Consider the following 25,035-nt stretch of genomic DNA (forward strand, 5'->3'; position numbering starts at 1 on the left):
AAGACTGCAAGCAATGGAAATTCCACTTGGCAAAGTCATGTCGACACTTGGCTGAAAAAGTGACATGCAAATCTAGATTCAACAGATAATTAAAAAAGCCTGGCATATCAAAGCAAAATAACAACAGGACAATTTTCTGGGATTCCAGGAGGTGTGGGATTACTGTTGCCTTTTCATTTTATAAGCAAATTTGGGGATAAATGGTTTATCTAGAACAGATACATCCAGTGTTCAAAAATCTTACCTTTTCAACTACAGAAAATTTATTATTTCTGCTGTTATTATCAGAAAAGATGGAAAAAAATAATAAGTCCTCTAGGATGAAAAGCTTGTGGATTTCAACCAGCAAAATTTCCATTTCTTCCAACACAAGAATGACTGGAGCCTGCAGTCATTCTCGTATTTGTTAGCAATAGACAGGAACAGAGACAATTCTGTCTGCACAGCAGAGTCCAATTGATCACAGGACCAGTGCGCTACTACAATCTCTAGATCAATCTTCAGTAGGCTGATCTTTTTAGTAGCCTGTTATCTGATTTACAGCAAAATCCCCTTTAATCTAAAAAAGCAAAAATCTTCATTCAAACTTAAATTTATGTCTAGTCTGCATTCAACTAAAGAAGAGTATGAGGAGAAATAAAATGCTGCTTCCTAACTTCAGAGTGAAGTTAAAGCTCTGTAGCTTTTGTATTGTCTGGGCATTCCCCATGGTAACTTGTATACAGCTATAGAGAAGGTGATGCCCTGACTCTCTTCTCATATTTGTCGATCTGAAACCACAGCAGTAATTTTTTTCCCCTAACACCTTGCTGGTTTCAATAGGCAGTGACTTGTCGGAGAGTTGTGGCTTGGAGGTATCTTTGTACCATCAAGTCAGTCCAGGATGATTAAATCCTATTTTCACGTATATAAACTGATGGTGCGTAACCAGCAGCACTCCAGTGCAGTCGCTTTTGGACATGGGTTCTCACCTAAGCTATGCAGTCAGATTGCTGGGAATGAAACCACGATAAGGAAAGCTTTTGGGACTAGAAAGAAGAATCTCTTGGGACTAGAAAGAATAGGAGCAATTTGGGCACTTATGGAAGAGCATATGGACTGGAGAAAAGGGATCATCTAGAAGGACAGACACACCTAAGCAAAGCTTCCCCTTATATTACACCCATACTAATGCTGCTTTCTTTGCTTTTCTTTCTTTTAAAATCAACAAATATTATCAAACTACCTATGAACACACATGTTGACCTCACTGTGCTTATGTTTAAAGAGACAAACTAGCTTATACACGTCCAGTAAAAGAGAGTCAGGATTCTAGCAAAGACCAAAAAAGAGGCAGGGAAGGAAGAAGAATAAATTCATCACCCACAAGCCCAGCACAAGTTCACTCAGTCTTTACAAAATAGAGACCATCAGATAATGCCTAAGTCAGTGCATGGCAGCAGAAAATGTATAACTTTAGATTTCCATCTGTTATTTAATTTTCTGAGTAACAGTGGTCCCACCTACATAAAAAATGCAAACTTATGTACAGACTTACAATGATGCCTATAAACCAAAGACTAGGTGCTTAGCAGAATTTAGAAAAAAACTTCTGGTTGTAATTTACTCATACCCTCAAAAGTCAAAGATGAGTTATCACAAGATTTCAAGAAAATCAGTGAACAAATCCAGCTTTGTTTTACACGCTAAATCAGTCTTTTGCAAATCTTTCACCAGCCTTCTTCAATGAATAGATTTTTTTAAATTCATGCTGTTTTAAATGGAAAAATCTTGACTATAGCCAAGCAGACTGAACTCTCTATTATTGTATTGAAAAGATTAATATATCTGCCACCTGTAATGCACACACTACTTCAACATTTGTTAAACAGCTTTAACAAGCTAGCAGCTTTCTGAAAACACTAATTGTCTGCCTGTCAGTAGAAAACGTCCTGGGGTAGCAGATCTGCCAGAGATCTGTGAAGTGCCACGCTGGCATCTCAGATCTTCGTACAGTAAAATTATTTACAACAAAATAGACAGTGATTTCAGTGCATTGTAAAAGTTTCTACTAACTCTTGTAAAGAGCTTTACCTTCCTCCCTCAACTTCTGCAAAATCCTGGTAGTTGCACCAGAAAATTTCACTGTGATTGTAAGTTGAAGGCAGATTTACATCTAGCAATGGTGGAAATGAGAAACTTTGGAAATGGCAAATATCAAGACTCTAGGAAGAAGAAAAATAACTTTTCCTGCTTGAAAAATTAACCAAGTTTGAGAACAAAACATTGGATTTGAATGGGGGTGGTTGTGTACATATTCATTGCACGTTAAATGGTGGTGTTGGGTGGTTTTTTGGTTGTGGTTTGGTTTGTTTTTCTGTTTTGGTTTTGTTTGTTTGTTTTTATATTCTTGGCCATTTTTCAAAATCATAGTAAATGACCAAAAGAAGTGGTCAGGCATTGGAATGGCTGCCCAGGGAGGTGCTGGACTCACTGTCCATGGAGGTTTTTAAACTGAGATTGGACATGGCACTAAGTGCCATGATCTAGTAAATGGACTGGAGTTGGACCAAGGGTTGGATTTGATGATCTCTGAGGTCTCTTCCAACCCAGACCATTCTGTGAGGCAATATTACAAACCAAAAAGACATTATTGCTTCTGAAGTATTACAGATTTTTTTTTACTTCAACTGCACAAATAAGATTAGGAGGACAAACACAATACATCCATATTCATTACTCTAGGCCTGAAAAAAGATTTTCAAACAGAATATCACAGCCGCATGAAAACAAAACAACAGTGGACATTCTGTATAATTGAGAAATATGTAAGAAAATCATAGCACGTATAGACAGTTTTTAAAAGAATCAGCTCATTGTATTGGCATAAGAAGATGTTACTGTTACACTAATACTTCCAATCTAGGACTTTTATTTACCATATTTTAATATTCTCACTCCCTACAGTTACAAAGGGTCAAACTTCTCCCAAAAGAAAATGTATACTAATCAGTCATATGCATATTCCTTCTTGAGTGACAAGTAATCCGCTTTTCAGAGGCAGTCTGCCAATTAAAATACAAATGGGACTACATTTGGTCTTGTACATTTGCAGTACAGAAGGACTACGAGAGGGTCACGGGACAAGATAAATCAGGCTAAGATATGAGGTCACACACCACATCCCATTAACTGTGCTTGCCTGTACACAACAAGCATCCAATTTGCATTTGTAGAGATGCAGAATAAAACCATCACAGGTGATCAGATCCTCCTCCCACTGGCACTAAATGCAAAAATGCCTCAAGGGGCTTAAATTCTTCCCCCTTTTTTTTCCCCAACATCGTAAGAAAAACAGCTTCTGCCAATATTAAGAAGGTTGCTGTAAATTCAGATTCCCCTCTGAAATGGCACCTTCTGCCTTAAAATCACATTCCCTGTGGTGGGGAAGGGGAACTCTGCATGTATTTATGTACTCAGGGTACCTCAAAAACTTAGCACAGGGATCCCGATCAGGCAGCAGACTATCTTTAAATACCAGACGTTTCTAAAGATACAGACCAGAGGAGCATTCAGACACTAAATCTTCCTGAAAGCTGCAGATTGTCTACACATGTGCAGCGCAGGAGGTCTGGTGCTCCCAGGAAGCCGACGAATGTGTTGCACATGCTCGAACCAGCAGGCAGGCTGTTCACAGTCAGCACGGCGCCTCCTGGAATTGAAGAGTTTAATATACACGTGGTGCTCAGTTTATTCACGTAGACACAGAAATCTAAAGCTTCTGGGGAAATCCACCACAGAAACATGACAGTTAAAGCAAAGTCTTGAGCTAGAAGTATTGGGGAACATCATCTGTGCTGTCACCTGATGATGGGAATATCCAGCTCATTGGGTTTGGGATTTGCAGATATAAATTTCCGCAGCACATCACACAGAATCTTTTGGGGACCCATCAGCACTGAATGATAAAGCTGTCTGTAGAAAGCTGAAAGCCTGGAGAAAAGGAGGCTGAGGGGAGACCTTCTTGCTGTCTACAACTACCTGAAAGGAGGTTGTAGCATGGAGGAGGTTGGTCTCTTCTCCTGAGTAACAAGTGATAGGACAGGGGGAAATGGCCTCAAGCTGTGCCAGTGAAGGTTTAGATTGCATAGCAAGAAAAATTTCTTAACGGAAAGGGCTGTCGGGCATTGGAACGGGCTGCCCAGGGCAGTGGTGGAGTCACCATCCCTGGAGGAGTTGAAGAGATGCCTAGATGAGGTTCTTAGGGACATGTGTTAATGCCAGAGTTAGGTTATGGTTGGACTCGATGATTTTGAGGGTCTCTTCCAATCAAAATGATTCTATAAAACTATAAAACTTTATAGTACTTGGGACATGCCTACCATTGTTTTAGAGAAGTTCCTCTGAACTCACTCTATAAAATCTGTCTGGACCTACAGTTATATTCCTCAAATACTTGTCAATTTTATAGAGCCAAGGAGACATAATTCAGAGAAAGACCTACACCAGTATTCAAAAAAGAATGCATTAATTATCAAGCTCTTTCTTGCAGTAAACTAGGCAATACAGAAATTATTACACAGCAGTACCTCCAAAAGCATTCGAGGTTACCTGCATCTCATGTTCCAGCACAAATTCCTTCTACCACTGCTGCCTCACAAATTTCATCAGTGCTAGAAAAGGATCATGAGGTACAGATTTGACAGAAATTATTTGGATTCAGGTGCTTCCCATTAATAATCCTTATCTCTTCAGGATGAACCTACTTGAAAAAGCTCCGTATCTATTGCCAAGATTCATCATGCCTTTTCACAGAAAGTAAATGCAAAAATCAAATACAATTCAAATTTACTTAATGTGGTGAGGTTTTCTTATTCTTTTTTATTAGTTGGGTTTTGTCTGTAACACATTAGCTTTAGACAAGGCTTATTTGGACATCTTAGATTTTAAATTCAATTTCTTGTGATGCATGGAAATGTCCAGCTTGATCATTTCCATCCAAAAAAAAGACAAACAGAGGGATTAAGTGACTCGCCTAGGGATAGAGTGAAAACTTGAATCAAAAGGGAGAATTAAGAGCAGATCTATAGCCTTGGCAGGTTCCTGTCCCGAGAACCCGCTTTTCCTTATCTAAGTACATCATCAGGCTACCGAGCAGAGGGAAAGACATCAGGACAGCACCAGAACAGCAAAATATATTTCTGCCTTGCCTTCCCCAGAATAATTTTTGTACTTTTCTTTCTGTGTATTGAACACGGAGATGAATCCCAACTCAGCACAGCACACAGTGAGCACTAAAAGGGAGGCGGGAGGGATGCCAGAGTTTTGGCTGCCCAGCCTCCAGCAGGCGAGCACATCAGCTGAGACTTCTGACTATTTGGATACGGTTTTATTTTGTTTGAACAGCATCTGCTGCACATAATATTTCAAAGCCAAGCTTCTCAGTTATGGAAAGCTGAATATGCAACAAGTGAAATAAACCTGATATACTTATCCTAGTCTCTAAGGATGCTTTTCCACATCACTATACCCCTCGTGATTGGAGATAAAAAAGGAAGGTTGGCAGGGGCTCATCAGCAGAAGCTCAAGCCCACAGTGGTGGAGATGCTGGGGATAAGAAGCAAACATTGGCAGAGTTCAGGTTGGCATCATCTGCAATGGACTTGGCCCCCACTGACCATATTATTCTTCTACTGTCAGGTTAATCTGATTTACTTGCATTAGAAATCCTGAAAATTAATAGAGAATAGAAAGAGACAGGCACACAGATGTGTATCCTCCCATTATATATAAATTAACAAGCCAAAATACTTGAAACAGTGGAATCTCTACACTAAAAAAATGCTAGACAAACCTTAGATTAAACCGTATTCAGGCAAAAGAATCAGCATGCTGGCAATTAAATGGATTTCTGCTTGAAAAAAAAAAAAGTAATTTGTAGTCTCATGCAATTAAATGTAAAACCACTAATATTAATATTCTATAATAATATTTATGCTGATAAAAGTTTAAATCACCCACTGCCCAACAGTTTCAAAAATAAGCCAAGTTAAAAAATGCTCAGGCTAACCACAGGTAGCCCAGCAAGTTTTAGAAACTAATTAAAATAAACATGATTTAAGAGATGGAGCTTGACTAGCAAGCAGGGGTATTTTTTTTAATAATTGAATATCTTTGAATGTTTAATTTTAAAAATTGCTTCTAGCTAACTTAAATTAACATACTGCTGTGAAATGTGGCTCTTTGGAGGCCCTACAGAGAAAAGCTGAGGGGCAGAATTTCACTTGCTCAGAATGAATTAAGCCCTGATTTTCCAAAGCTCTTTTCTCAGTGAGGAGTTGGGGTTGCAAGTGCATTTCCCACCCAATGGCTGCCAGTCCCAGCCGGGTTTTCACAAGATATTAATCTCCAACTTCCTCACCTTTCCAGAAAATCTGGTGGCAGATGTAGGTGTTTCCTTTTGCTGCTGTACATTCAGAAGGTGCCAGGCCCCCTATGTGGGGTCAGACATCCTCTGCCCCAGAGATTTGATGGTCTTAACACCTGTGATTTTGGGCCATTATTTGTAAAGAGATCTGTGTGTGTTTGAAATTCTTCCTACACCAGACTTTCCCCTTTCTTATTTTCTGTATCTGCTGCGCACAACCAAGCTGTGATTACTTTTTAATTTCTAATTTTCCATTCCTGTTCATGCCTATCACACCTTTGTGAATCAGTCACATATTTGAGGAGAAAAATCTGAACTATAGTCACTGCCTCACTATGTCTTTTTGTCTCCTTCCCGTGAATATTAAAGGAATGAAAAATGAAAAGCCCTGACTGTAACCAGCAAATGCTGCCATTTGTGTGCACAGTCGTGAGCACATTTAAATTTTGAAGGGGCTCACATCTACCAAGCGCACATGAAGATGCAGCCAAGTGCCGCTTGGTGCATACAGAAGGGATGCTGGTTTGGGAAGGCTCCTCAGGGCATGAGTGGAGGGGACAGGAGCATCTGCCTGATGTCCTCGAGGTGACCCCAGACACAATCATTCTCATTGCAACGACTCATAATGCACATGCAAAATATACAAGTCAAGGCTGTGACTAATCAGTGAATCTGTTGCAACAGATGTCTGCATTCATTTGATGTATCCTTTTCCTGAAGGCTGCGGCTGACTTGAATTCAAACTTCCCACTGTAGAGGTTAAAAACCTTTCCTCCCTCTTTTGAGCATCTCCAGTGAGCGTCATGGCGCAAACCGGGTTCTATCCACACAACACCACCTTCTCCCAGTGCAAAGCGATGGTTAACTGGGCAGGAGCCCTTCTCCTGGGGACAGCAGTGACCTGCTCCCTCCCAGCCCTGCATAGTGAGTCACCAAGTCTTTGGCAAGAGTCAGAACTGGAGCAAGAACCTCGTGACAAATCACACCCGCAACACAACATCATCAGTTTTGACGTTTTTGTCAAACTTGTGAAAGTATAAATAAACTTCTGGGTACGTTGTCAGGACTCCACCTACACAGGATTACCTGAGCTGGTCACAAACTCAGCTCCCAGGAGAGCAACAGAGCTGGTGAAGGGGCTGGAGCACAAGTGTGATGGGAACGGCTGAGGGACCTGGGGGGTTCAGCTGGAGAACAGGAGCTGAGGGGAGACCTTCTGATCTCTGAACTGCCTGAAAGGAGCTTGGAGCTGGAGGGGTCAGGCTCTGCTCCCAAGTAGCAAGTGACAGGACAAGAGGAAATGGTCTCAAATTGTACCAGGGAAGGTTCAGATTGGATATCAGGAAAAAACTTTTTCATGGAAAGAGTTGTTGGGCATTGGAACAGGCTGCCCAGGGCACTGGTGGAGTCACCATCCCTGGAGGGGTTTAGAAGACATGTAGATGACATTCCTACGGACATGGTTTAGCGTCAGAGTTAGGTTATGGTTGGACTCAATGATCTTGAGGATCTCTTCCAACCAAAATGATTCTACGATTGCCCAAAGCCAGGTGAGCGTTCATCAGCAATGACAAATGCTGCACCAAAATCCTGAATAAAGCACAAGAATGGAGGTGGTAGATTAACATGGGACAAGAATTGAAGTTGGGTAAATAGAAGAGAGCACTCAAGGCTGAAGCTGCCAAAGGCTGACTCTGCTGTAACAGCAACACCCGTGAGACAGTTCCACCAAGCCAGAGTTAAAGGGAAACATAATTTATTTAGAAAACTAATCCTAAACCCTAGTGCAATACCTAACTAGTGACATTAATATATCAAGGGAGATTTTTGGGCATCAAATTCAGGTTGTTTTGTAACTCCCACCCATATACTTGATATGATTTCGGTAGATTTGGAACAATTCACTCTGTGATAGTTCAACTTCTGGGAAGCTGTAACAATCTCTGCAGTCCTGTCACCCAGTCAGGGCAAATAACAGTTTGTACTGATTTAATGCACCGAACAATGCAAGTCAGCACACAGCAGCTGCTTATTTTATTACATGATATGGATAAAGCATTGAGACATTTTCATTTAATTTGCTGAAGTTTCATCAGGGTGTGTTTTCACAGCCTCTGTGTAGGGATAGGAGGTACTGCTATTTGAAAGTCAATGTCACCTATGTCTGTTGCCCTTGTGAGCTGGACAGGATTTAGAATTTATCCTACTATGCTTTCAAATGCAGCATTATGCTATTCTTGTATTTTGTCCCTTCTTGTTATGTACAGTGCAAAATTCTGTTTTCTTCAGTATCTGTAGAAACAACTCGAATACCTATGAGTAACCACTCTACAGTCCCAAATGCTAATGTACTTACACTGAATGGGATATCACTGCTCTTTATACTCTGATTACTAGAATACTGAAGATGCTGATGTGATTACATCTTCTTGAAGACAAACTTACTACTGAGACCATGATCTTAATATCATGAATGGCCAATAAACTGAGGAAGAAACAAGGACTTTTACTCTCTCTAAGCAAGGAAGTTCACCATCTTGCAATCCTCACATGCAGACTGTCCATAAAAACAAATCTCAGCTCCTGAGAAACTGCCAGTGGCTGTCGCAATAAACTAAAATTTGGGGCAATACATTAATTTTGTGACTGAAGAAAGAGCAGAATGCCGTACCAACAAAATTAGAAGAAAGTTAATTGCACTGACCTAAAGTTATCCTCCACTTTATCTCTGGAAGGTACGCAGCTTGCTACAGACCCACAATTCCCTATGGACAGTTCGTCAAAAGGTGCACTGGGAGATGATGAAGGGCTACGCTGCACACAGAGCAGGCTGAGGATGAAGGTGTACTATAGAAAACCGCAAAGTTATTCTCCTATTCAGCTACAAATATCTTGTTCTTTAGCAAAAGCATGACCAGACACATGATCAAATCCACTGGATAGTTATTATTTGCCATCCCTATAGAGTAGCACAAGTCAAGCAAGGGAGTGTGTAACAGTGTCTACACAAGATTCTAGTTAAAACATTGCTTCGTTAGTGATATATAAAAATGACCAGCTTAAAAGTGGGTCAGTTTAGAAGCAAGTAATGTGTATAAGTCATTGTCATTATTTCTTCCACCCAGCAACACCATCGATTTGTCATCTCCTCCAACCAACCAGCCTTTTAAAACCATTTTATGCTCTGCGAGGCACGTGGACTAACCTCTATCCAAATCAGATTTTGAAAATTACCACTTCTCCATCTTTTTTCTTAAATACATATCTTCCATAAAAGCTTAAAATCACAAATATTTAGATGAGGCTGAGAGGTCTGGAAAACAACATATTTGGAAATACATTGTTTGTTTTGGTTTTTGTGGGTTTCTTTGGTATTGTTTGTTTTTCTCCACTTAAAAATTTCCAAACTTTGCTTCGAAATTTGAGCATTCAGCACAGATTCTTTTATCCATGCTTTTTATTATTGACATTTTGTTATTTCATGACATGCAGTGATAGTGCATAATTTAACATGGTTGAGAGACTAATTTTAATAAAATACATCAAGTCACAAATAAATCCTACTCACTGAAACATTGCATCCTCTTCTAAAAACCAAAACATCCTCTGTGTTGAAACAGTCCAAAGAATATATTACAGTCAGTACACACTGAGTCTATTTGGACATGTGGGATTTCTCTTAATACAAAAGATGATGTTGAATTATCAAAAGATTGTTTGGGTTGTGGGAAACAAGCTTCCTATGCTTTTTAGATTCTTGCCAAACTGCTAAGAGTGATTAATATTTTTCCCCCCTTTGTCAAGAGACTGCATATTTTAAACTATCACATCATCTCTTTAAATATATGGCACAATTCCACACTAGCACTTCCAGTGTCCCACTCAGCAGCCTTGAGCAGTTGTTTAGAAGATACTCAGTTCATAAAACTTAAAGGTCGATTGGCAACAATATAAAGAATGACATGCTGTATTTCTCCCCCAAATATTCAGCCATAAACCCTCTTGTAACCCAGCTATGGCACCATCCACCTCAGAGGAGGATGTCACAAGCCTTTCTAAAAGGTCACATTGCTCACACAACATTCTCCAGCCTGAGAAAGCAAATAAAACAGCTCTGCAAAGAGATGTCACTGATGTCCCTCTACCCACCACTGGATATTCCTCGTGAATCAGTGTGGTAACTACCCAGAGACACTCATCTCTAGATGCTCTCTGTTCATACAAAGGAACTGATATTCTGCTCACTGTCAAGGCACTACTCATATTGACCAAGACTTGTGACACTTCTCAGATTTGCATATCTTCAGTGCAAAAATCAAAAAGAAGTCTTGGTTCTTGCAGCTGGGCTCCACTTCATCTGTGAAATTCGATATCTGCAGATCTTCTGGATGATATACACATTTATGATGGTAAAAGAGCACTTTGCCATGATTCCAGGTATCCCAAGAATGCCTGAGGTTTCCCAACAACAGCAACTGAGTCCACATGCTTTGACTGATAAAAAGAAGGACTCCTCAAATCCAAGAGTTTTTGTTCAAAGTCTGTTTTTTCCTTGTTACACAAGGAAAAAAAGAACAAAAAGGCAGGAAGATTTGATTCCATGTGACTATCATAGAATTCACAGCCAGGCAGATTGAGCACAGAATTTGACTCACAAGTGTTTTTCCTTAAAAAGGAAATTATTAAACAACTCAGCTATTCGTTACCAACCACAAATGGTTTCCTTCTCTCTCTAATCAGGTCATTCATGCTTTCAAGAGCTGTTGCTAGACCTTGGCCTGTTCCTCCTCAAGGCTCCCATATCTCAAGCACAAGAGTTTCAAGACAAGAAACAGCAACTTCCCAAGTGAGACCAGGAGAGCAATAACTAAGGTGGATCAGTTCCTGCCAGCATACAGAAATTGATGGCCCCAGGCATTTTTGTGTTGTTTGCATTGTGTCAAGTGTAACCTTCAATTCATCCATTGCCCATAAAGTCCCAAAATCCAATAAGCCAGGCTTATGTGAGTCTATGGGTGGAGCAGGACACCAGCAGAACTGGACTAAGGTTGCCAGGGCTGCTATAAAGGAGCAAAGATTTGCTTCCACCTCCACAGCAGCTCTGGCTACAGCATCAGAATTACAAAGAGAAACAAAGGCCAGACTGCTCATAACTCAAATGTTGCAGCCCTGCAATGAAGTGGAAAGTTATTTGCTGCAGGATTCAGCAGAGTGTCCTTGCCTGCCCTCCCGTATCACTCTACATGTCCTCAGTAAGTCAGCAGCAGGACGCTAAGGGGACCACGAAAGGAATTTAAGGGCTCAGAGAGGACTTTAAGTAAATTCTTCCACTTTGTTAAAGTTTCGTGTTCAATAAAAAGGGGGAAAAAAAGTTATTTTTCTGATTCTCTATTATTATCTCATAAAAGCATTGATGAATTTAGCATATATCTCAGCATCTTGATCTTTTTTTTAAAATATAATGCTGGGAAAGTCTCCAAGGCTTAAATAAAAGCCTTACCTTGGGTTTCAAGCTTGGCAGGCTTTTGCTTCTAATACAACACAGATCAGAGGGGTATTTTTTTGGCTTTGCTACCTGAAATAAGCTTATTCTCCAACATACATTTCTATTAGTTATGAAAGCACTATATTCTTGTTGCATAACTTCAGGAAGTTGAGGAGTTCCTCAGGTAACAGAATGACACCTTTTTGTATGAAGTTTTGTATCATAAATAGTCCTTTTTGATGTCATCACAGTCAGTAGCTAAGTATAAAAGAAGGAAGCGAATGAGTCTCCTTCACTTCCAGTGCCCATTACTGCAAAACAGCCACAAAAGAACCTGCCCACACAGTAAAAGTCCTACCAGCCTGTTTTTCCTGGTCTGGCTTCACAAAAGGCAAATCACTCTATGCAAGCCCCATGGCTACAGTCAGGTCATTGATTCCTGAGTTTGGCACAAGCACCAAAGGTTCCAACAGTGCCTCTGAATCCCATCCTAAGGCAGCTTCTGCTCCAAGCCCAGGGTCTCTACTGTTGTCTCAATTCAATTTCCCTTTGAGCAGTTCTTCTCCATGCTAGGATTTCATTTTTCTCTCCTTCTTGCTTTCCTTACTGCTGGGGGAATTGGGGTAGCAAGTCATGCCGAGAAGATCATCTTTCAGATGCAACAACATGAGTAATTCAGAGAGCAGCATGTGCCACCTTCCCAGGTATGATGTTCCCAAGTGCTGAGACTCTGGAAAGCCCAGGACATCACTCTTGGCCCAGATGCGGGCAGCAAACATCAGCCCTAACCCTTTTGATAGCATGAACATCTACTTTGGTACCTCAGGGAGTACCAAGTTATTTCTAAAATCTAAGGACTTACACGTTGTAGAAGCAGAGCGTGCACAAACATTAACTACTCTGTTTTTATCTGTTCCACCTGATGACAGCCGAGAGAAAAATGAGGTGGACTCCAGGGAAGCCAGTCCCACAGCTAAGGCTGTTTCAAGAGACACCAAGTGAGATGGTGGCCATCATAACCTGTCAAGAAAAGCCACCTCCACAGCAGCCCCCTGTGTGCAAGCTGGACACGAGGAACAAGGTCACCCCTTCCTGGGACTATTCCTCCTACTGCCTCAACCCCTCCATAGGACAGAGCTTGATCTTACAGGACACGTTTTCCAGAAAATATTAGCCTGCCCCACAGCACAGCTGGTCCAGTTGAAACCATCTGTACTCCTATGAGGTAGAAACATGCCCGTTTCTCCCCAAAACCAAGTAACAATCCAGGAGGAGCCTGGACCTGCTCTCCCAGCACCAACTCTGCTCTTCCTGCAGACCCTCAGGGTTCTGCCCACCAACTCTTTGTGGGGGAAGAGGGAAAAAGCAAGATCCAGTAATTTAAAAATCAAACCAAAGAAAAAGACGACTGTGAACACCAACTATAAATAGAGCGTCAAGTCCTGCTGTAAACTCGCAATAGAGCTGAACTAAAAATAGCAATACAAGACAAAACAGTGCAGCACTGGTGTTGATGGGAACAGCAGTGTCAAGAGTATGAATATAGGAAAGAATAAGACTTTGCTACAGTAATTATCTTACCTAACACAGAACAATGTGGAATAAATATAGAAACCTTAATGCCAAAAAGGCTCCTACACTCACAGTGATGTTAAAAGAAACACACAAAAAAAGAAGTCCAGAAAATTAAACTATAGAAGGAAAAAAAGATACTCTCTTCTTAGCTATAATGGTATTTTTCTGGTTTTCTTTTCATTATATGCCACATTCATTCTATTAAGCAAGAGATATGGCCAGAGTGGATCTAAGGCTGTACATCTCCTGCACACTTAGTCAAAAGGTCCAGAAGCACAAGTGAGATTATTTGCTTTCGTAGCTCATCAAGATGTAACAAGAAATTAAGAGACTGAACAAACACTGTAAAGATTGGGGAAAAAAAAATAAACCATCACCTCCAGCTCCTCTTTATACCAGCTGATTACTTTATTCCTCATCTACAATTCTCACCTCCTCCACATTGGCTGTATTATAGGGCAATCTGGGCACCTGCACTCAGGAGCAGGTCACGAATGAATAAATGCACACAAATCTGTGCAAAACAGTTATTTCCATCAATGCAACACAATGTGCCTGCTACCAAACACTTCAGTCCTGGTCGACACACACTATGTGGGTTTTCACAATAAATCATGTTGTTTTGGAATTTTACCAATTACTTGGTGATTATATATGAGGAAATCTCAAAGTGGTTATTCTAAACTAATATCTATAAAGTAGCATCCAAACTAATCAAGTTAAATTTAGAAAAGAATGAGAAAGTTTAACCCACGCAAATTTGACAAGGTGAGCATAAAGGTAAATAATCTATGGTAATCTTGTTGACTCCTTTGCCAGATGTAGATAATGACTACAGAAGTTTGCTACCCTTAAACTTGTATTTTATGCCATATATAATCACTTTGCCTTTTACTGTTCCTTCACTCAAGTATTTGATGTCATACAGCATTTCCATTCTTTCTTTTTTCCTTGAAGAACCAAAACAATATGACATGAATTCTTTGGTCTGAAAGCTCAGAATCTCATGGAGAAAAGTAAGCGTGTACTTACGACCAAAGAGAGTTTCTTCCTTGTGTGATGACCCCAGTGAATTTTGTTAGCCTTCGAGCATCTACTTCAATCCACTGATAAGGGTCGTTTCTTCCTGCACACCAAGCACCATCATAAAAATCATTTTCATTAACACCTGCCTGAAAAGAAGGCAAAAACATCTTCATAAATCAGAACCAAGAAACTGGAAATCTTTCATGGGACAAAGAAAAGAACAATTGAAGTCATCGTTCATTCCACTTACTCCTTTGGCTCCAGTTTAAGACCCTTGAGATTGTTATTCTCAATAGGTATTTTCTTACTCAAAGTGAGGAGAGAAATTCTGCAAAGTCCCTTTAAAACCTAAGAATCATTAGATATAAAATAGAAAGCATAAACAGAGCATCAGTTCAGTCCACCTGGCTGCACCTGTGGCCTCATAGAGCCTTTATCCAGAACAAATTATCTTCAGAGTTATGAAAGCCCATGCAAAAAATGGTCAGTGCTGGAGCAATCTGATTTCCCCTGGAAGCAGCCAAGGAAAGTATAAGGCATATGGAAATACTAATACTGTTTCCCACCAATTTTCAGTTCCAGAATTATTATTTTCATCACTAGGTTGTCAAAGGTTAAAACTCAGGAATGCTCAAGTGTACTCCAACTTGTACACCAATCTATATCCCAATTTATGTTGGCAAAACCCCGACAAACAGTCTTCTCAACACTTTCAAAGAAATAGCTGCAAGGTATTTTGAGTAAGCTGTATTCCAAATACATCTAAAATAGCACTTAAGGAAACATAGCAACTGAGGTCTTTAGATATTTATCTTATTACTAAAGCCCAGGAAATGTTTGGCACCAAGTTGGCTACTGCCATAGAGAGCACAGAAGCTTTTCCATATGGTCCTCTGAGGCAACATGTATTCTTATGGTATTTCATCTGGGTTTAATGTGGATTTATCATTGCCATCCATGCAATTCCAAGAATCGATATCCTTAAATATTTCCCAAGTATAAATTAAGAGTCTGGAGAACTTTGTAGGTTTATATCAGAGACAGATCTTAAAGCTCTGTTCAGTGGTATATTTTCAGCTGGAGTGTGTCTATATGTAAAACACAAATGAAGTACCCAAGAACACAACTATCAACTAAATTTCCTGAGTTACCCTTCAGCTTCCCACTGAGCAGTATGAGCAGATGTTACAGTCATAGCTGGTTACAGCAGCAGAGATGGACATGTTTGTCTAACTGCCTTTTCACAGATGGTTTCTACCAAAATGCGTGTTGGGTGGGTCTAATTCAGAAAGAGAGGATCAGTTGATCATCCTGTTAATCCACAGATTCAATCCCTAAAACTTCTTGTTTTCTCAGTTATTGAAATCTGAGGTAGGGCAGCTTAAAAATTACTTGTTTTCCTCCATCTACCAAAACTACATTAAACCACTTACTTCTATGCGTTAACTCTGATATTTTAAAGTGAAGTTTGTATAAAAGTTGAGGTACAAGATACAGAGAAAAACTCTCTTAACAATGGAAGATAAATTCTTCGAGAAGAACTGAACAATAGGAAAACACAAGAATATAAATATGATCACTGACCTGAGTTATAATCTTTTTCAAGAGAAGGTTTCATTGCATTTCAAAACGAGATGGAATTTGAAGTAGCCTTAGGGTTTAAAATCAATGCTTGCCAGGAAGTGTTAAAACCTACAGAGCACCTTGAAGCAGCCTCGTGCTAATCCCCCTCACACCAAGGAAATTCCACCCATTTCTGTGGACCAAGTATCCATATCATTGCTTCAGCTGGGATCCTCAGTCCTCATTCAAATTGAGGATATTTCCCATTGATGTGATGCTCATCAGGGTTTAAACCTCTCCTCAACACTGCGGTGAGGAGAGGGAAGTAGAGGAGAGAAAGAAGAGCTGATTTGCAAAACCCCTCTAAATTACATACTCAAATCTCCATGGTGTCAACGGGACTTAAATAAAGATATTGCTTAAGTTGTATGTCAAATATGTGGAGTCTAAAGGACATGCTTACAGCTATGCACAACTTAAAGTACTATGGCCTTAAATAGGGGCAAAGATACCACCCCAAAAAGTAAAGTAGAAACCGCTGCTACTTCCTCCTGGTCTCTTACTTAACGACATCAGCTTCTTTGAGGTTAAAGAATATGTTACTAGGTAAAAAGAAGCAAATGTTTGTATATAATGAGCACAGAGTACTACTTGAAAAAAAGGAGTTTAATCAATGAGAAGTTCTTATTAGTAATATTTCAGAGGGAAAATAATTCTAATAAATTTATGTCAAAAATTCGCTTTTCAAGCCTGTATTTTTTGCCTTACGGTGCCTGAAGTTTTGAATTTGCCATAAGGGCACTTTAAATATTGTTTCTATAAAATCTCAATTTAGTAGTTAAAATTGCTATAAAATTTCTTTGAAAAAATCTAATTCCCTAAAGATGAGAACAATCATCATCAAGTATTCAATCAAAGGATATAGATCAAGATACCTTTTCGTAGTAAGATGTTTACTTGAATGTAAAAACTACATTGAATTAACAGAGATAATGGATTCAAGTTATGACATACATAACTTTTAAGCTATACATTCTGAACACTTGCATTACCCTCATAAGTAAGAGGGTGAAGGAGCTAATGGAAACTGAAAGGACGGACTAGATCTGAAGCAAACCCTTCTTCCCTCTGAATTTGCCAGAATAACTCGAATTCTAACCCAGCTGAAGTTTCATTTGCGGCCAAATGCAAAAACATTTCTCAATATGCAGAGTCTTAGGAAAAAAACACCTTCTTGACCTAGCAAAAGGGACATTTTCTGTCACTCTTGAGTAAGTTACCTATAAATGTCAGGAGGTAAAATTGTAATTCAGATAAAAGAAATCAACTGCTTATTATGTACTCAAAATGAAGGGAAATCAAAAGGCTACAATTCCTTTACAAATTAGATTGTTTCTGATTTTAATTCATGTTTGTCTTCTGAGTTAGACATGTGCAAAACAAAATAAATAATTGCTCACATAATCACTGTTTCAAAAGCCTTCTCTTATAATGAGGAGAAAGATGTCACCGCCTAAATGTATTCAACTGAAGAATTTCAGTCTTCTGCTACAAGTCAGAGCCAGAGTAAAAATAAACCTAATATCAAACCACTCCTGCTTAAATTCTTCTCAGTTCCCAGCAGAGTGATCATAAATATTATTTTACCATAGGAAATTTGGGAGAAAAAGAAAAAAAAATTACTCATCACAGGTATTTATAGCAACCACTTCCAGTAGGAAAGAGAAGAATTGAAACACACAGGCTGAAAGAATAGCTTGGATAATTTTGTCTTTTGCTTGTGTTTTGATAACGCAGCTGTTCAAAAGGCACTAGTGAAACGAAGAACTGAAGTGACAAAAAACAATGCAACCTGCTTATTTGCATATACACAATTGTATTACTTGGTTAATCTTCAATGTCTAGATTTCTCCAACCAGGAAAATAAGGAAGGGGAAGAAATGCAATTTGACTAATTATTTCAGGTTTTAATCCTGCTAATTATTTTACAAGTGACAAATACTAATGACTTTTAACCCTGAAGGCAGAGCTCCTCACTGAATATTATTTCACACTGTTATTTTTCCTGATGATGTTAAATTGCTACTGGTTATGCCACAATTGCAGCTGAAAGCTAGATCTCCAATAAACTGGGCTCTACAACCCAAAACATCGCTCCTGCCCTCCAGAGGTCCCACATTCATCACCACATCCAACCGGACTGGGAGGAAAACCAGGTCCTACACAGCACAGGTCACAGGAGAAGATCATCCTAGGTCTTATCTCTTATAAGATAAGGTCTTATCTCCTGCTGAGCCTGTTCCTCCTTGGAATAAAGCACACACCAACTGGTTAATTCCATATACTTCAAAAAAAACATCAACAGAAAATAACCCTCAGAAGCCTTTGAAAAAACTTCATTATTCTGTGGATTCCCAGTAAACCGAAGTGGTGCCAGTTACCTGGGGTGAGCCATAAGCTTCTCAGCTGACTTCGCATCAGATGATGAAATTGAGACTGGATTTTGTCTTATTTCAGGCAAGAACACAACAGTCACATGAATATTGTGATGTGGTGATCCCCCAGACCATGCCACAACAGCAGCAGCCCATAAAATGGCTCATCACCACATATGTAACATAGTGCTGTGGTGAAACATCAGCCTCCCAGAGTCTCTCTGACTTGGGAAAAGTGTTTTTCTTCATGTGCAGTGTTAAACAGGATGAAAACTGCTTAAATACCGGTGCCTTTGCCTTTCCCCAGCACACTGCAATCTGCCCTGCGGAGCGGTGAACAGAAATCATCAGGGATCTCGTCACCCATCTGACACATCAGACCCCTGCAGGACCTGTAATAATAGGATTTTATAATTGGTTTTAAACATATATTTTTAAAATACTACTGAAATTCAGAAATTTTAATGCAAAGTAAAATTAAACACCAAAAGCCACATGACAGGGAAGAGAATCGCATATTCAAAGTAGCTTTGAAAAATGTTGAAGTGCTATTAATTTTAAGCTAAATTTTAAGCAATATCTGAAGAAAAAAACAGATGCAAGCTCATACTTCTAACACTGTCAGTCATAGTGGTAACTGAGTGGTTAAAGTGTATAAAGAATTACTGTACTTATAGCATACAGTGGGTTATTTGTATATGAGCCTTCCACAGTCCTGACGTCAATTAAGTCCCTACACCAAAACAGAGCAAAACCAGCTTTTGGATAATAAGGAGAATTGATCCACGCAGAATTTATACAGCTCAGGAAAATTACAACACTTAAGTCTGTATCAAGCAGAAGCATGAAACTGTAAAGCCTTTGTTCACAGCCACAAAAAGCACCATCTTTTGAACAAAGAAGACTAAAAAAGCAATTTGCACAAGATAGCAGGTTCATACAGCAAAGACTCTACCTGGCACTCCAGGGAGGGGACAAGAGCCCCCACGCTGCAGAGGTGGAGACCTTATTCTCCCAAAAAATGCAAAAGAAACTGTTGTCACCAAACTGGCAGAAGCATTACAGCTAAAACCAGGAAGACCCAGGTATGGCTGCTACCCAGCAGGTGAAGGTGGGATGGGAGAACTCCTGGAGACAGGACACCAAAAAGCCCACGCTTGGTCTAAACTGAGCCCTGGGAGATTTGGGGAAGGATGAGCTGAGTGGCAACTTGCTTCTGCTTGCTTCCCAGCAAGACTATGCCCTTGGCTTCTGTTGGAGGCTGTAGACTATGTTTAGAGAAAACATAGGTAAGACTCTTACACTCCCCTATTTTAAGGTAATGATAGGACACAGGGCTGGATGAACTGCTAGTTGAAACCAGTATGAATATTCTTGTGTTTAAATAAATTGGACTTCAACACCAGCATGAAAAAGGAGAAACCACACCCAATAGGGAATTCAGAGGTTTGCATCACAGTCTTTGGTCTTATCACATATATAAACAAAACTGTACTAAAGTAATTAAACATTCCTATAGAACCCACCTGAATATCATCCGCATTCCATTTCTGAGTTCATGAAAGATTTTTTACCCAGCAAAGAACACAGAGTAAAGAAGCAAACTACCTCACTCACATCTCAAAAGGAATTAAACATCAAGGCTGCAGGTGAGACCTCACCCCTCTGTACCTGCATGATGACTTGGAAGAGAAGAGCCCATTCCCACCTCCAGCTGTCTCTGCTGCTCATGGGTTTGCAGAGCAAACTGGCTTACTGAGTTTTTGTACCAAAATAAACTCTTTTAAACAAACAGTGGGATTTTAACCAACAGTGGCCCCTCCTTCTAGCAGCTGCCCACCATTACACTGCAATGGGCATCATGTGGAATCACACAGCTGGTTAGAGCTCGTCCTTCCTAGGCCCAGTCTTAGTTCATTAACTAGAAACCCCTTTCAGCTGGAGAAGAAAAAAATACATAATGGAGGGTCTAATAATGAAAGACAAGTAATAAATGAAATAAACTTTGGAGATTTTTTACTTTTGGCTTGTTGCTCGCATACCGTTTATGACTTTTGAGTTTTAAATATTGTACTTTGTTACACCAAAGTAACACTTTTACACTGGAAAAGACTGTAATTCAGAAAACAGCACTAATAAAGTGGGAAACAAAACCACAAGAAATGGGAAAATAGGATTTAGTCCTGCAAAGCACCTAAGCACATCTGTAATATTAAATAAAAGAATCTAAACCAGATTGCATGCTAGTGACTTCTGAATTGAAGCATTTTTCGGTAGCATAATCATCGTCTCTGAAAAGCTGCCTTAGGGCAAGTGCTTCGCTTAAAATCACACTTTCAATTAACTATTGTCATTATCCACAGGCAAACAACAAAAAAAGCAACTTGCTGTGTGAGCTTCTTTCCAGGCTGGTTGTTAAGGGAGCTGGGCCCATTTCCTACAGCTGAGAAGGGAACATTTTTGGGCTGCCTCATAGAAGTCTGTTTGGATTTGCACCCTCAGCACACTAAGTTTGGAGGTTTTTTCTATCTAAACCCCACGAATCTAAAGGTTATCCATCAACCTTATTCACTTCTATAATTCTGGTGCTTCACCTTCATTTGAATTACATGAGCTGACAAAGTAGTCAGAACCAATAACCATCCATTGGTTCTCTTTATACAACAGCACGACCTTAAGCCATTCTCCCACTTAGGATTAAAAATGATGTTACCTGAATATTAAGCCTTCCTCTGTGGGCCCCAAGGCCGTACCGCTTTGCTGTAGAGGCGTGGAGCTGGAAGTCAGTAATTTTTAATGTCTCTAGACCAAGTGGAGGACAATCTACAAAACAAAAGATTGATTAAAACTTAATTAAAGGAAAAGCAACACGAAAACAAACAAGTATTCAAAGTTTCTGGACTTTGCTTGTGCCAAACTGGCTGTGGGCCTCAGCTGGTCTCAATGAAGTCAATGAGAAATGGCAGCTCTCATAAAATCAATGAAGCAATGCTGATTCACACCAGCTGAGGATCTGGCTTTTTGAGGATCTCAGATAGTTATTACTGCTTGATATAAGCTTATTTTTTTTCACAGATAGGCAGTTTTTCCTGTCAAGTGCTTTTCAGTACAGAATGCCAGTAAAACAGCCTCTTATTTTTCTCTCTTTTGGCACTTTCTTTTTCATCTCGTTTTGATTTTTTTCCCCGCTGTACTCATTCCAAGCTACTGTATGAAGTTATGTTTCTAATTAAACCCTGTTCTGGAAACTCAAATCCCAGTCCCTCATGTTGCACAATAGCATCTGTTACAGAGGTCTGGGGGGACCGGACCCGCTGAGCTCTGCAGAGGTTGTGACTAAGCACAAAAAGGGCAATTTTGAAACAAGGGGCCATCTATCTGAGCTCCAAAGCCTTGAAGAAAGAAAAGCAGATGCCATTGCTTTAGCAACTAGCCAGTAATGTAACACATCACAACCTGGAGCTTTGGCTTTGGAAGATAAGACGTTGGAAAGAGTCTACTTGGTGATTATCAGAAAAATATTCTGGTTTAAAATCATCTCAGCCACCACAGTTCCCCAAAATGTATAGCGTATTTATCCTCAAAATACCACGGTGAGGTGGGGAAGACCCACTCTCAGTGTTTTGCAGGAGGTGGACAAAAGCACAGGGAGACACTTTTGAAGCATCTAAATGGTACAACAGAGCACAGTTTAGAGACCCTGAAGTCAAAGTCCACATGGGGCAGAGGTGGAAAGCCGTGTCAGGCTTCATATTTAGCTCAGGTACTTGTTAGGTTAGACTAGGTTTTGCACTGCCATGGCCATATCACTTCTGGTTTTGGGTAGAGACCAGAATTTTTTCTGCAGTGGAGTTTGGGAGGTTTGTTGTAACTTGCACAACAGATTGTGACACAGACAGGGGCCAAGCACCAGTCATGGAGCCCAGGCAACATTTCCAGTCCCCAAACCATCCCTCTGGTCCTCAAACCATCCGTCCTCATCTCATTTGTGCCACGGTTGCTGGAGAATTGTCAGAGACCTCCCTCCCATGTTTTATGTCTGCAGCCCTCTTACATATACATTTTTAATCACTCACCAAAACATCATGAGGGTATGTACCTGAGAACCTCATCCTTGACATGTCTGACTTTGACATGTAGTTTTGCATTACTAAGCACAAACTGGCAAAATATATGAGATTTTTCATGTTCCTCCTTAGCTCATGACAACCTGAAACCCCTCAGGTATAACTTTACGTGCCCTCAGTTCACATTAGTATTTGTTCATCCTTAGGAAAGTTCTCACACAAATCCAGGGCAAATCAGAGGCAGTAAAGACAAATCCTAAATATTAATGGTTTTTCTGAAGTACCAACAGAGATCTTAGTCTTACACAAGGGACAAAATGTAGACAGTTCCTCATTTCAAAGACCTTTCAATCTAATTATCCAAAACAGAGAAGAGACAGGATGTATAAGGAAAGCCAGAGGAAGAAGCAGCTCAGAGGATTTTTGTTTCAGTGGCTGATTGTTTTAATCACATTTCCTTATAGAGCGTTTCATCTTTCATCGTACTCTGACTGGAAGAAGTCCCAGGCTCTGACAGATCTCCACTGGTTGTAAATTATACAGCTGGGCACTGCCTGCCTTTCTTTAACAATTTCAGGACAGGTCTGGAAATCAATCTCACAGTGTAATCCTGCAAACTCTTGTGCACTTTGGTATATTTTGCTCTGTGAATAGTCTCACCATTCCCAGGTGCTCAAAAGCCACCTAGAAATACCTGTGCCAGGTCTGAACTGAAAATAAGAGCAAGCTGCTTTTATAGACCCAGTTCAGAAAATATCACTTAATATGATGTTTATACTGAACTAGTCTGCAGGTATGGCTAGGAGTTAATAAAAGGGCAGAACATTTCCCACAAAGTGAAGAGCCAGATCCATAGGACATATGGCTGCACAATCCACACTCCCTCACCATTCTCCTCTTCTGTACAAGACCTATTTTCATGAAACCTGCAGGAAAAGCACTATTTTTAAGCCTGACAGCTGCCTGTCAGACCTGGCTGAAGTTACCTGGAGTGACATACACCTGTCAGTGTACACATGAGAAGTGGGTTTGGTTTTATTCAAACTGAAATGTTAATAATTTATTATAAAACTGTGGACTTCAGGGAAGGTTCCTTAGACTGCAAGATGGGCATCTACAGACTGAGAAAAATTACCTGCATATATTTGTGTGTATTATCTCTGTTTCTAGAGAAACCGAAGCCTAATAATAGACTCAAAAACGTCCATATGGATCTCAGTTAAACATGCTTGACTGCTCTTTATTTTTCAAAGACAAATTATTTGTGTTGTCTGTGAACACATCATATTAACAGGTCAATATTATGAAATGCTCAGTTTCACAGGAGTTTTCAATGAAGGCAAGATTAGGCTCTAAGAGAAGGCAGGAGCAGTGCAATATGTAATATAGATGCCTTTGATGAAAACTGCAATACGTTGTTAACAATACACTGCCCTTTCTCAATGTTCTCAAGATTTGTGATATTTCAAGTGAGATCCTTAGGATCTTTACCATCCATTTAACAGTATCCAGGGTTTTTTTTCCCTGTTATTTAATTTACTTAAATTAGTAGCAGAGCACCTAGCTTGCTTTTTCTCAAGGTGAATTAAACCTTAAGTTGTCACTTCATTAACTTACCAAACCATGTAAAGATTTTTTTTTTCTTATAACTTGGTAAGAAAAATCAAGTATTTTGCTCCAACACTTGACGGAAAATTAATGGAAAGAATTCCCAAACCAGCAACAGAGCAGCAGGATTCTCCATAAAAGACCATTGACCTTTAGATGTTTCCGTTTGTGCAGCTCTGAACCAGGACGATGTTCTTGGAGCCATCAAGCCTATTGTTTGCAGTAGCTTTGATGTATGAGATTTGTGAAACTTTCCACAAGGCAAGACCTTTGATTTTGCTTTCAAATGAAATTAGATCTCCTATTTATAGCTTTAATATTTGACTATTAACACTTTAGGAATATTACTTTTCCCCACATGTTTATAAATTCCACCGTCAACAAAAGGATGAAAAGAGGAATATATTAGACCAAAACATCAATCTGTAATGTACAGAGGTGGTGGAGGCAAATTTTTCAGTGTGGTCTCACCTGATTGACTCCAAGTTACTCATCATAATACCACACAATCCACCTAAAGAAGCCATTTCACCACTGAAAACAGATCCTTATTAATACTGTGAATTTAATTTTAGATAAATTATTTTGTTGCTGTGTGTCCCCCCACTTCTTAAAGCTACTAGAGATAACTAGGACAGCATATTTTTTCAAAGGCATACAGGAAAAGAAACTGATTTATGGCATTCATGGAAATTGTACTTTTAAAACTATTGCTTTATTATATTTTATCTTTTAAGAAATCTTTGTATAACAATGAAAATTGGCACACAATCAATGAGGCTGTCTTAGTGATTTTGTATTCTCTGTGCCAGTTTGAAAAACACCGCAGAAGCTACAGAAATTGGGTATCATGAGTTATAAGGGCAGTTC

The 25,035-nt window shown here is 39.7% G+C and overlaps 1 protein-coding gene across 1 annotated transcript in view; it reads right to left on the minus strand.

Moving 5' to 3' along the window:
- Positions 1 to 25,035, minus strand: part of CPXM2 (carboxypeptidase X, M14 family member 2) — a gene marked incomplete at both ends in the record, with an annotated part of 73,506 nt that overhangs the window by 29,101 nt on the left and 19,370 nt on the right. The window contains 2 exon segments of the mRNA XM_080347790.1: positions 14,499 to 14,638; positions 21,204 to 21,313. Of these exon segments, the coding sequence (XP_080203916.1) occupies positions 14,499 to 14,638; positions 21,204 to 21,313 (250 nt within the window).

Source organism: Nesoenas mayeri (assembly GCF_963082525.1).
Source record: "Nesoenas mayeri genome assembly, chromosome: 7".
Lineage (NCBI taxonomy): Eukaryota > Metazoa > Chordata > Aves > Columbiformes > Columbidae > Nesoenas > Nesoenas mayeri.